General features: G+C 43.2%; 1 protein-coding gene across 6 annotated transcripts; it reads right to left on the bottom strand.

Moving 5' to 3' along the window:
• Window positions 1-206: 206 nt before the first annotated feature.
• On the bottom strand, window positions 207-11,742 carry LOC109875558 (polypeptide N-acetylgalactosaminyltransferase 17). Of its 6 annotated transcripts, none has more exons than XM_020467901.2 (12): window positions 10,980-11,742; window positions 10,369-10,780; window positions 9,856-10,039; window positions 7,565-7,731; window positions 5,561-5,756; window positions 4,870-5,067; window positions 4,612-4,729; window positions 4,071-4,256; window positions 2,119-2,256; window positions 1,834-1,929; window positions 924-1,085; window positions 207-507 (listed from the first exon to the last, which is right to left on the bottom strand). In XM_020467901.2, the coding sequence occupies exons 2-12, from the start codon at window positions 10,604-10,606 to the stop codon at window positions 373-375; spliced, it is 1,818 nt and encodes a 605-aa protein (XP_020323490.1). In that variant the 5' UTR covers window positions 10,607-10,780; window positions 10,980-11,742; the 3' UTR covers window positions 207-372. The 6 variants fall into 6 exon arrangements, with proteins under 6 accessions (XP_020323490.1, XP_020323492.1, XP_031651622.1 ...); XM_020467903.2 differs by having other exon boundaries at window positions 5,561-5,735; XM_031795761.1 differs by adding an exon at window positions 713-794 and having other exon boundaries at window positions 391-507; window positions 10,369-11,723.
• Window positions 11,743-12,349: the final 607 nt, after the last annotated feature.

Raw genomic sequence — 12,349 nt, 5'->3', positions numbered from 1 at the left:
CAAAACAGTTTGGTCTTAATGCACTTTTCATATTTGTTTCTTTTCAATTTGGAAATATCTTAATATGTTGTTGAAAAGGAACAGCAAAAACCCTTTCAAGAAATCAAAACATTGAATTTGAATAAATCTGTTGTAGGCTGTGATGGGTTAATATTGTGTCAACTTAATCACCCCATGTGGTATTTGAATACACAACTTTTTTAAAATAAATTTTAAAAATACCATCAGACCAGCAGTTTATTGGAAGACAATCTTGGAAAAGTTCAACTGTTAACACCAAGTGAATAATTGTAATAATACAGTATGACATCTGATACAATTCAGTACAATAACACTATCTTGGCCAAAGAATAATTCTGCATCATGCTGTGGCTACTGCTTCATTGTGTTTTTGATGTTCCACCTCTGTCCGGAGCAGGTCTGAAGCACCAGCGAGTGTCCGAAGTAAACGTTAGCCTGTATCACCTCCAGACAGCGGCCCGTGGCTCTGTTGATGATCGACTCGTTCTGAAGGACAGAGGAAATAGAATGTTCTCAACTGAGTAGGCTACTACCTTCATGGGACCTCAGAATATTCATAAAGCTTGTCAGACTAAAAGTGCTCATCTAAAATCAGTTTAGCCTTTTACATTATAATGAATGGACAGTGAGGGGGATCTGATTCTAGATCAGCACTCCTACTCTTAGGAGGACCTACTTCACAGGTCCTTACAATGTGGTGTTATTACAGTATTACTACACAGGGTTAACCTGCACAGGTCTGGCATGGCAGGGGCTCGCTGCGGCCCTATGCTCTACAGGGAATGAAGAGTAAATAAGTAAGTAAGTAAGTAAGTAACATGGTATAAGATAAACTTAAATGAAAGGAATTTTAAAAATTACAAAATGTAAAAAATAAAAAACAATGTAAAAGTTTGTCTGACCTGAGAGAAGTGCCATGTGGTCAGCCTGGTGTTGGAGACTTTGTCACAGTTGAGGAGCTGAGGGAAATTGGAGACCTGGTCGTCCATCAGACAGCGTGTTTCGTCCCCTGTACTGCCCAGAGCGCCGAGGAAAAAATGTCCCTCCTTGGTGTACCGACCCAACTGGGAGGAACAGGGAGACACGACTGTGAATGGCTGGTCAAGGGTTATCAACAACACTATATGTGTTCTCCCCTGTACTGGCCAGAGCACCCGGGAAGAACTCTCCCTCTTTGATGTACTAACACAACTGGTAGGAGAGACACAGGGAGACCAAATTAAGTGGTGAATGGTAAAGGACTATCAACAACAACTAGGTGTGTCCTCCTCAACTTAACTGGGAAGAACACACAGAGAGACAAGTTACAGTAAGTAGTACATGGCTAAAAAGTTATCAAATATTTTTATTTCACAAACGCTAACAAATGATTTTCTGACACTGAAGTCTGGTAGATTGTTTCGACTGCAGTTGTTGTATTGCGTTTCCTGCAGAGCAAGTTGTTTCTATTTTTTTTTAAATCAATTGAAATGATTTGTGATATGATATTATATCCACTCTCATTCAAAGTGGGTCTTAAAAAAAATGCATTAACATGATATGATTGAGACATTTTGTCTGCATATTTTATTTTGACTGTAGAACCTGTCATGATATCCCCTACATTTGTATGCGACAGGGGCAAAGGACTACATTCTGGGGTTTTTTAAAGTTCCTCTGCAGATTTTACTCTCACAGCTGCAAGTGAACCTAGAATGTCCCAAATAGCACCCTATTTCCTATATAGTGCAATACTTTTGGTCAAATGTAGTGCACTAAGTAGGGAATAAGGTGCCATTTGGGACATACTGTAAACCTAGTTTAATCGGTTACCTGAGGTCCCATTCCGTGACAGGGGTGCAGGGTGGCCGTGTGGTTTACCTTCTCTCCCTGGTCCATACACAGATGGGTCGCTTTGCTACTACGAATCTACAGGGAGGGAGGGAGAGAGAAAGAGAGAGAGCGAGAGGGGGATGGAGGGGGTAGAGAGAGAAAAAGACAAAGAGAAAAAAGGGTGGGAAACTTTTTATGGGGGGAAAAGGCTACTTGGCTGCTAAAAGCATCTTATGAGTGTTTAGTAAAATTTTGTATATAGGCCCTGTTGCTAGTAAAACTCACCTCCCCATAAAAGAGAGTGTTGTTGTACCTCCTCATCTCTGGATAGACGTTGTCCAGGTACCACTCAAAGTTCTTACAATGCAGAGACTTCCTCAAGGCTACCCTCTGAGAAATGTCCCCATAGTCTATCCCATGGTTCTGGAACAGGGAGTGGTTGATTACAGATTGTGTCCCAAATGGCACCCCAAAGTAGCCTCGTGAGCCATCCTGATCTCGCAAGTTTACAATAATGGTTCGCTGTAAGGAATACCAGGTGGCCCGCGAGGCTAACACCGTAGGGCTCTGGTCAAAAGTATTGCACTATATGGGGAATGGGGTGCCATTTGAGACGCACACACAATTACAAATATGTAACATTAGCAATGAAGTGGATGGTGTACATATACTGCATAATGTAGTTAGGATAATGAAGAGATTAATTGAAATAGACTAGTGAAAATCTAGGTAGGGAAATAGGTGTTTTATCTGAACACACTACCGTTCAAAAGTTTGGTGTCATTTAAAAATGTTCTTGTTTTTGAAAGAAAAGCTAATTTTTTGTCCATTAAGATAACAAAATTGGTCAGAAATACAGTGTAGACATTGTTATTGTTGTAAATGACTATTGTAGCTGGAAACGGACGATTTCTTTATGGAATATGTACATGCGTACGGAGGCCCATTATCAGCAACCATCACTTCTGTGTTCCAATGGCACGTTGTGTTAGCTAATCCAAGTTTATAATTTGAATTGATCATTAGAAAAACCTTTTTCAATTATGTTAGCACAGCTGAAAACGGTTGTCCTGATTAAAGAAGCAATAAAACTGGCCTTCTATAGACTAGTTGAGTATCTGTAGCAACAGCATTTGTAGGTAGGTTTGATTACAAGCTCGAAAGGGCCAGAAACAAAGACCTTTCTTCTGAAACTCGTCAGTCTATTCTTGTTCTGAGAAATGAAGGCTATTCCATGCGAGAAATTGCCAAGAAACTGAAGATCTCGTACAACGCTATGTACTACTCCCTTCACAGAACAGCACAAACTGGCCCTAACCAGAATAGAAAGAGGAGTGGGAGGCCCCGGTGCACAACTGAGCAAGAAGACAAGTACATTGGAGTGTCTAGTTTGAGAAACAGACACCTCACAAGTCCTCAACTGGCAACTTCATTAAATAGTACACACAAAACACCAGTCTCAACGTCAACAGTGAAGAGGCGACTCCAGGAAGCTGACCTAGGCAGAGTTGCAAAGAAAAATCCATATCTCAGACTGGCCAATAAAAATAAAATATTAAGATGGGCAAAAGAACACAGACACTGGACAGAGGAACTCTGCCTAGAAGGCCAGCATCCCGGAGTCGCCTCTTCACTGTTGACGTTGAGACGGGTGTTTTGCGGGTACTATTTAATGAAGCTGCCAGTTGAGGACTTGTGAGGCGTCTGTAATCAAACCCACAAATGCTGATGCTCCAGGTACTCAACTAGTCTAAAGTACACCCGTTTTATTGCTTCTTTAATCAGAACAACAGTTTTCAGCTGTGCTGACAGAATTACAAAATGGTTTTCTAATGATCAATTAGCCTTTTAGAATGATAAACTTGGATTAGCTTACACAATGTGCCATTGGAACACAGGAGTGATGGTTGCTGATAATAGGCCTATGTAAATATTCCATTAAAATCAGCCGTTTCCAGATACAATAGTCATTTACAACATTAATAATGTCTACACTGTATTTCTGACCAATTTGATGTTATTTTATAATGGACAAAAAAATTGCTTTTCTTTAAAAACAAGGACATTTCTAAGTGACCGCAAACTTTTGAATGGTAATGTATGTACGCAAAACTGATCATAGAACAGTGTATAGGGTTCAACTTCACCTGACTCCCTGACCTGGAGTTCTATCTGAACATACATGTTCATATGCCCTCCCAAAAATGACTTCAAATCAGTATGTAGGAGAAACTAACCTCCATTGGAATGTTCCAGGCCAGGTAGACTTGGGACTTAAACTGGTCCATCCAGACCTCGGCCACACGCAGGGCATTACGCCGCGTGCTGGAGGCTATGTTGCTGTGGTAGGGCTTCTTCATCCTGGCGATGTGAGCCACTCTAGAGCAGGGCAGCACCTCCATACTGCCCCCACACAGCCACACCTGGTAGTGCATGTTGGTGGAGAAATAGTATGAGAACAGACCACATACCTTCACACACAACAAATGTTCTGCAGGCCTAACACAAATAATTAAGAAAGCAAGTAGACAAACACACGAACAAACAACCCAATGCTTAGCTCTACTCAAAGAACCACAATTACATACTTGCTGAAATCGGACAAAAGACAATACAGGATACAGAATGCACTATTCACACACTAGTCACCCTGCCTCTCGCCACCCTAACATACAAAATCTGCATCCTAAATGGCACCCTATTCCCTTTATAGTGCACTACATTTGACCAGAGCCCAATTATGCTCAGCCTTCACAGAGAAATGGGTGCCACACAAACCTTGATCCCCAGTTCGATGTTCTCTCCTCCGTAGACGTCCATGCCAGAGTCCAGCAGCCCCAGGTGCCCAAAGTACTCCCGGTTGACCACAAAGGAGCAACCAATCATTGCAGGAGTTCTGAGGGGGGAAGGGTGATTCTGTTTTCCTTATTTTGGCAATTGGGTTCTCTATATTCAAGTGTTTTAGTTGTGTGTATGTATGTGTGTGTACGCATGCCTGTGTGTGTGTATATGTGTGCCGGTGTGTGTGTAGCCTACCTAATGGGTGCGGAGGTGTCCCCGTCATCCCACCACTGTTTGGGGGGGTTGATGTACATGCACCACAGCTCCCAGTTGTAGCCATGGCCAGAGTTCTCGTAGCGCTCCAGCTCAAAAGTCTCGTGCTTGATGTTATCGATGGAGGGCAGGATGATCCTCTTGTGGTCCTCTTTGATTCTGATCAGAACCGGCTCAGCCCTGACATAGAGACAGAAAGATGGGGCCGGAGGTTTCTTAAGATCTACTGTCTCCTTCTCTCTCCCTCTGCCTCCCTAATCCTCCAAGTCAGTCCCCCTAGTTCTTCTGAGTTGAGTTGAGTCAAGTTGAGTCAGAAGCAGCTCCCTGTGTAGTGTGTAGTTTTTCTGTGTATTTGTGGGCCCTGGTCAACTCTAGTGTATACATAAGGAACATACCAACACCGTGACTGTACTTGAATACTGGGCCTACTTTTAATACTGTCAGTTGATAAAAGCTTATGGCAATTCAGTTCTTTAGACTATTATTACAAATATGGTATTGCAGATATTCTAGATGGCTAGAAGTAGTATGCAATTCTTTCAGCTGGAATCTCACATTGCTGCTTGACCAACTGCTGAAGTATTCTTTCTGATCCCCCCCTTTAAGTCAAAGTTTATTAAACCATCGATCCCAACAACTGAATGTTCAAGTTGAAACCCACACATACACTCACCAGGAGGGTGTGAACTCAACGTGGGCATCGAAGAAACCCGTCACCTCGCTACTGGCTGCCTTCCAGCCCTCGATGCGGGCACGGATCAATCCCTCTCGCTTCTGGTTCCTCACGATTTTCACCATACCTGGGTAACGCTTGTTTACATAATCCTCCAACGGCCCTTTCAGTTGTTCTGGGACACAACCAAATATAACTAAGCAACACACACAGACAAACATAAGCAAGCAGACACACACAGAAGCACACCCACAAACACTTTCAGAAAAACACTTAAGCGCATGTGCACACACACACACACAGAGAAGAGATGTATCTGTTTTCATGGGCCCCAGTGTTGCAGTGCTTTCTAACAGTCTCACAACAACACCAGGGAGAGTTGGGTGCTTCCTGAGCTATGGCTTCTGCGCTATGAGCTTTTTCCCCCTGGACACACTCTCAGAAACCCCACAGCCCTTACTCAAACACACACTGGCAGATCTGCTCAATAGTATGCAAATGGTGTCCATTGGCTCCTACATGAACGAGCACGACATCTTCATGCTTGTGATATTTTTACACGTGGGTAAAAAGGGAAATGAAAGTATTATCTGAGTTTAGACCGTGTCATTCACTCCCGCCTGCCGAACACCTGCCCTCACCGTCGTTAGCAGAACTGCGAGGAAATAGTGCCCGACAGGTGAGGGCGATGGACACTGTCTACCGATTGACCTTGCCTCCCCAGCAGGTGGGAGGCTGGGGCGACACCATGTGCCAGCTAACTAGCTCGCTTGTTAGCGACACCGTGTGCTAGCTTGCCAGTTAGCTAGCACACAGTGTCGCCCCCCACCTCCCTCCTGCTGTGTGCCGGAGAAAACCGTGCCTGCAGACGGGGGCGAAGGACACTGTCTATCGGAGTCGCCCTCGCCTACCGCTAGCACAGCAGGTGGGAGGATGGAGGGACACTGTGTGCTAGCTAACTAGCTAGCTTGCTAGTTAGCTAGCACACGGTGTTGCCCCCGCCTCATGTGTACCAGACTAGCTGGCACACAGTGTCCTTCGGTCCCGCCTGCTGAACACCTGCCCTTGCCGTCGTTACCTGAACTGTGGAAAAACAGTGCCCGATAGGTGGGGGTGAAGGTCACTGTCTACCGGTGTACGGCTAGCTAGCTACCATTGTCACCCCTGCCCCTTCTGTGGGGTTTATCGGCGCTGGGATCCAACATTATTGTGCATTAATGCTACCTACTATACTGGAGCGCCCCTGCCTCCAGCCTGTCCTAGCTTAAACATTTACAAATAGTATAAAAAGACGTTCCTGCAGATGCAGGTATGTCCACATGCAGGAACGCCCTTCTCGATGTGCTGACGGATGTGCAGTGCATGTGTGGCTGAGAGAAGACTTATGCAGACAGTAAGAGGGTGTGTGTTATTTGTTTGCGTGCCTCTCAATCTCAACCACTGCAATATCTTATGTCCCCCTCTCCATGATGGATTGCTGGCCCTCTGCCATCCTGCCGTGCCAGGAACGTGGGGAATATTGAACCATTTTTCTCTCCTTTTTCTCTTTCACTCTGCCCCTCACTTTCTACTAAACTCTTCCACCCTTTCACTCTCTCCCTCTACCCACATCTCTCCCTCTTCCTTTCTAAATCCACCTTTCTGTGCCTATAATTGTCTCCCTTCCTCTCTCTAACCACCTATCTCTCTGCTCACTGCTTACTCTCTTCACAATTGTCCCTCTCCTTGGATGGATGTTGTCAAACAGACATCTTCTCTTGCCTTGATCTGACTGTCCTGTCTGCAGCAAAACAGCATGTTGAACAATGATGTCTTTATAAAGCATAGAATATAAATTAAATGCATAAACAAAATGTATATTGTATGAATATGTATATTGAATGTGTGTGTATGTGTTCACATGCACTTTCAGGTGTGTGTGTGTGTGTGTGTGTGTGTGTGTGTGTGTGTGTGTGTGTGTGTGTGTGTGCGTATGGCAGTGTGTGTGTGTGTATTTCTCCTCACCGTCATCGCTGTAGTCGTCCACCAAGATGATCTCTTTGAGGAGGTGAGCCGGTGTGTGATTGACAGCTGAGTGGACGGAGCGGAGGATTACTGACAACGCCTCATTGACAAAGATGAAGATAAGGGAGATGTTTGGAAGATCCCTGGGGAAGCTGGCCTTTTTACACCTGGAGACCACACACACACGCACAAAGACATATGCAGACACACAGAGAGAGACATACACGCACACATCATTAGCTATTGTCACTAATGACATCAAATATTAATACATCCTTATACATTGTAGATAAAGGCAAACGGTGAGTTCATCATTCAATATTCAGGAACATGGTACTTTAACACTCCTATGTAAAGCCAATGACTTAAGTAGCCCTATATAATAATAATAATAATAATATGTGTATAGTTAAGTAATAAGGCATGGAGGGGTGTGGTATATGGCCAATATACCACAGGTAAGAGCTGTTCTTATGCATGACGCATCGCGGAGTTCCTGGACACAGCCCTTAGTCATGGTATATTGGCCATATACCACAAACCCCCAAAGTGCCTTATTGCTATTATAAACTGGTTATCAACGTAATTAGAGAAGTAGAAATAAATGTTTTGTCATACCCGTGGTATACGGTCTGATATACCATGGCTGTTAGCCAATCAGCAATCAGGGCTCTAACCACCCAGTTTAAAATATAATGTAGCCCACCCTTATGGCAGAGGGCTCATGTAAAGTACTACCCAACATTCCAGTGTAGGTTTTTAAGTTTATCACCACCATGCAAGCTTCTTCTTCTCCAAGTCTCTTCTGTACATGTTGATGATGAGCTGACACACACCCCCTCTCCCTAGCCTCACAGCAAGTACACTGTGGGAGAGAGCGATAGGAAGTCTCTTTTTACTTTAGCATTTGTTATAACGAGAGCCAGCACTAATGAGAGGAAGTGAGGAATCTGTGGCTGGCCTAATAGTTCAAAGTGGCTTTTGTTTTTACGTTTTTACTCTTTGACAATGTGTCGGTATCTATCCTTCCTCTTATCGCCTTTCCCTCAACTGTGCTGGTCTTGAGTTGAGAGCAAGTCAGCAGTCACTTTCGACTGCTGAGATACATCCAAAGAATTGTGATACAGTACATCCAAGTAAGTAAGGAAAGGATTGGATGATGTTAGTCTATTTCATAGCTCTAACTCCTAGCTCTTTCTGCTGCAGGGCATAGAGAGAGATACCCAATAGAGAGAAGCCTTCCATTGAAGGAGGTAGCTAGACAATACTGTTCTGTTAACAAGCAAAGATATACCAGAAAGAGAACGCTCCCATTCTAATGTGTTGCCATACAAAGAGAAATCACACTCTACATGCATCATGGTCCTCTTAGAGCTTGAAATAGAGAAACTAAATTACAAATGCGTGTGTCTGTGTGTTAGTAGATGTGAGTGTGGGTGTGTTCCCATTCCCTGCGGCTGCCGGCGGGTGTGTATCACAGCTGGTGGTAGAGCAGAGCTGGGGCGAGGGAGTTCTCATCAGGGGCTTTCAAATGGGGTCTGCCTGCTAACCAGCACAGCATTGGGGACAGATATAAATGTCTCTTTAGAAAAGTATCTAAAAGAGCTGCACTAATGCTAATGTTCAAACATAAATTTGTTTCTGTGTGTTAATGGGTTGTGTACACGCACAAACATAATGCGTGTGTGTGTGCGCGCACTTCCGACGTGCGTCCAAGTGTCAATTGCCGCATTAGACTTCATCACAAATAAGACTGCAAAAAAACATCAAAGAAAGAGGGATTAGGCTACAGTGATAATACTAGATGGTTTTAAGAATATTGTATTTGTTTTAACACAAAGCTAAGTGGTGCCAAAACAATAACATCTACTGTCATAGCTTTAATCATGACTCTCTGACCACGGCAACAATCCAGTAGCAGCGAAACAACTAACAGACCAAAGTATACACTACCATGTTTATCACTTCTGATTAGATCATGAGCCCAAGATATGGCTGAGATCCAGAGATGGGTATCAAATAAAACAAAGTGCACACACACACAGACTAATGCTTGCAACTTGCAGCTTACAAACACAAATGTAATGTTTTGACACAATCCTATGTCAAAGCCTGGATTGGTCTTTGGAAAAACATAAAAGCACATGAAAATTGTAGTGAACGTACTGAAACACGGTTGTCAGCTGACCTATAGTAAGAGTGGCCCTGGTCAAAAGTGATGCTGCACTATATAAGGAATAGAGTGCCGTTATGGTCCAAAAAGAGTGCAATATAGGGTGCCGAAAACTTACTTGCTAGGCCGGAAGTCTGGTATGGACCGGTCCAGTGATATCTTTTGGCTGAGGTAAGCATTGTATCCATATTTCTCCCTCAGTACTTTGGCATCAGCCTCTTCTTTTGAGGCTAGGGTGGCGGGGAAACCCCCTTTACCTCGCCCCCCAAAACCCTCGATCAGCCCCAGAGACTTGGACAGACCTGGAGTTCACAGTCAATAAAAGGTCACTATGCTATAACACATTTGCTTCGTTGTTTTGAGAATCATTGACTTTTAACAGAGGTACAGTAGCTGTATACTATATATGTCCCAAATGGCACCCTATTCCCTATATAGTGCACTAACCTGTGGGCCCTGGACAGAAGTAGAAGTATACTAATTATAGAGTGCCATTTGGGAGGATACTAAGCATCAGCCAATGTAAATAACAGCAATCTTGGTAGGTTTTGAGTGACATACAAAGTAACCAATGAGCCATAGTCATTGTTTTTAAGTGGGTAGGCTAAAGTGCTAAAAAGTCATAGCCTACCATTAAGCTGTCTGTAAACCACGTCCTCCAACGACCCGAGTCTCTTTAGCAATACTTCATGACTGATGCTCAAACCTTGAGCAGTGCCGTTAGATCGTGATTGTCTTTTCACATCTTCCTGACCGATGGTTTTTGCTACTCGGGTGTGGGTGCACTTGGTCCAAAGTGTCATGAACCCCGCAACCGCAACCACGTTCAGCACCAATAACACTCTCCATCTTCTTAACACAAAAGCCATTAAAGTTGTTGGATGTCCGGGATCTAAATTGCAGTATTTTTGGAACGATTCAGGACAAATTCAGGAGTCCTCCTTGTTGCGATGTGCAATAAGGTTCAATGTAAATGTGTGTTGATGAAGGCATTTTTTTGTATGTATATACCGTAGGCGACATTCCAACTGGAGAAGCTGGTGCTGCAAATCAACAATAGATAATTGCTACAGTATGATCAAATTGAACTGTGTGCGCATTGATAGGCTAGGCTACTATCTGCCGGACGTTTAACAGAGAAACAAAGCTGAAACATAGGCTCTATTTCAGATTTCGATTGCTCATATTCTAACATAACTTAGGCTAATTACAAAATGTCAATAATAAGCTTTAACCACCTACCATTTCGCATTGGATCAATTTTTAGGCTGCGTCCTAGTTCGGGGTAATTTTGGAGCCTGGTCATGGGCTCTCATACGTGACTTCTCTGTTTAAAATGTATTGTTAGAAGATCAAGCGTAGAAGATGTTAGACAGAGACTAGCATATCTTCAGTTTTGAAGAGTCCGTTTTCTTAAATATTTAAAGAGTCAGAAGGCTATCTCAAGTCAGTCTTTCTTTCTTTGCATCCAGCAGAAGTGGGCTATGACGCGTTTGAGGACAGCCGCTGTCTGTCTCTGACCTCGGATCTTCAAAATCATAGCAGATAAATACTGACCACATAAAACGCCTATCCCATGTTTAAGCATTCTCTGTGCGGCTTTGATCCTCCACGTGTAGGAAAAATAATTGTGAGACGTTTTGAGCGGTGCATTGCACGAATAGACTGCTACACAGCCAGCCAGCCTAAAATATAACCGTCCGCATAATGCAGCTGCGCGGATGAAAGAAACCTCAAATGCAGAACATAAATGCGGATGAAATCATTCCAAGCGAGGTGTCGTCTCACATTCGGACTATTCAAAGTAATGCAAAACGTTTTTTTTTTTTTTACCTATACCCGTATTCTTGCCGTTTTCTTATTTTGTCGCGTTATCTTATTTTGCCGAATTATTCCAATGTGCTAGCTAGATAGCGCTTAATAATGGCATGCAGGAAAACAGGGAATGGAGCTCCTAGGAAGAGATTTGTTTTGAGCGTGCCTGGTTAGTGTGCCAGTCAGTCACACAGTGAAGAAAGCAGTTGATGCAGACGGGTGGGTGGGCTGAGTTGACTCGCACCAATTATCTGCAATTATGGTACATTCAAATCCTATTTTGTCTGAAACTTTCCTCCCATGATTATTGTAAGCTACTACTGTAAGCCTATGTCCCAACTGAAATAATGCATTTGAAATAGCATAAAACTGATATAATGAACAACATTTCCCCCACTTCTATCTTCCTAAAACTATCAAATAACACATAGGCCTACTAGTTTTACAATTACAAATCTTATCAGAATACTGAAATCGTTTTTATTCTGCTATTTAAATGTAATTATTGCACGCTTAAAAAGCGAGCACAGGCTGTGGATCTGACTTTTCTGGACCCCTCTTCCCGACAGCTAAAGGTCCCAAAGCTTCTGTGCATGTGGTTTCTCTGAATAGCTTCCATAATGTTAGCTGTCACGTTAGCTAGCTATTTGTTGTTCAGAAGAAGGAACGTAAACGCTAGAAAACCGTGTTTGACCGTTGTATGAACAAGCTACTTAGCTAACATTAGCTAATTTTATGCCCTAACTAGGCAGAACTAGGTTGTTATTGTTTACTGAACAATATTCTGTCCCATATAT

This window comes from Oncorhynchus kisutch, linkage group LG18 (genome assembly GCF_002021735.2).
Source record: "Oncorhynchus kisutch isolate 150728-3 linkage group LG18, Okis_V2, whole genome shotgun sequence".
NCBI classification, from domain to species: domain Eukaryota; kingdom Metazoa; phylum Chordata; class Actinopteri; order Salmoniformes; family Salmonidae; genus Oncorhynchus; species Oncorhynchus kisutch.
This window is presented reverse-complemented; position numbering and strand designations above follow the sequence as displayed.

What these genes read in the sequence shown, in the direction of transcription:
- LOC109875558 (XM_020467901.2), bottom strand. Translation starts at nt 10,606, where the DNA reads ATGGCTTTTGTGTTAAGAAGATGGAGAGTGTTATTGGTGCTGAACGTG. An exon ending in GGTTTACAGACAGCTTAATG is followed by an intron (nt 10,040 to 10,368) that starts GTAGGCTATGAC and finishes TGTGAACTCCAG; the next exon opens with GTCTGTCCAAGTCTCTGGGG. An exon ending in ACATCGAACTGGGGATCAAG is followed by an intron (nt 4,257 to 4,611) that starts GTTTGTGTGGCA and finishes ATGCACTACCAG; the next exon opens with GTGTGGCTGTGTGGGGGCAG.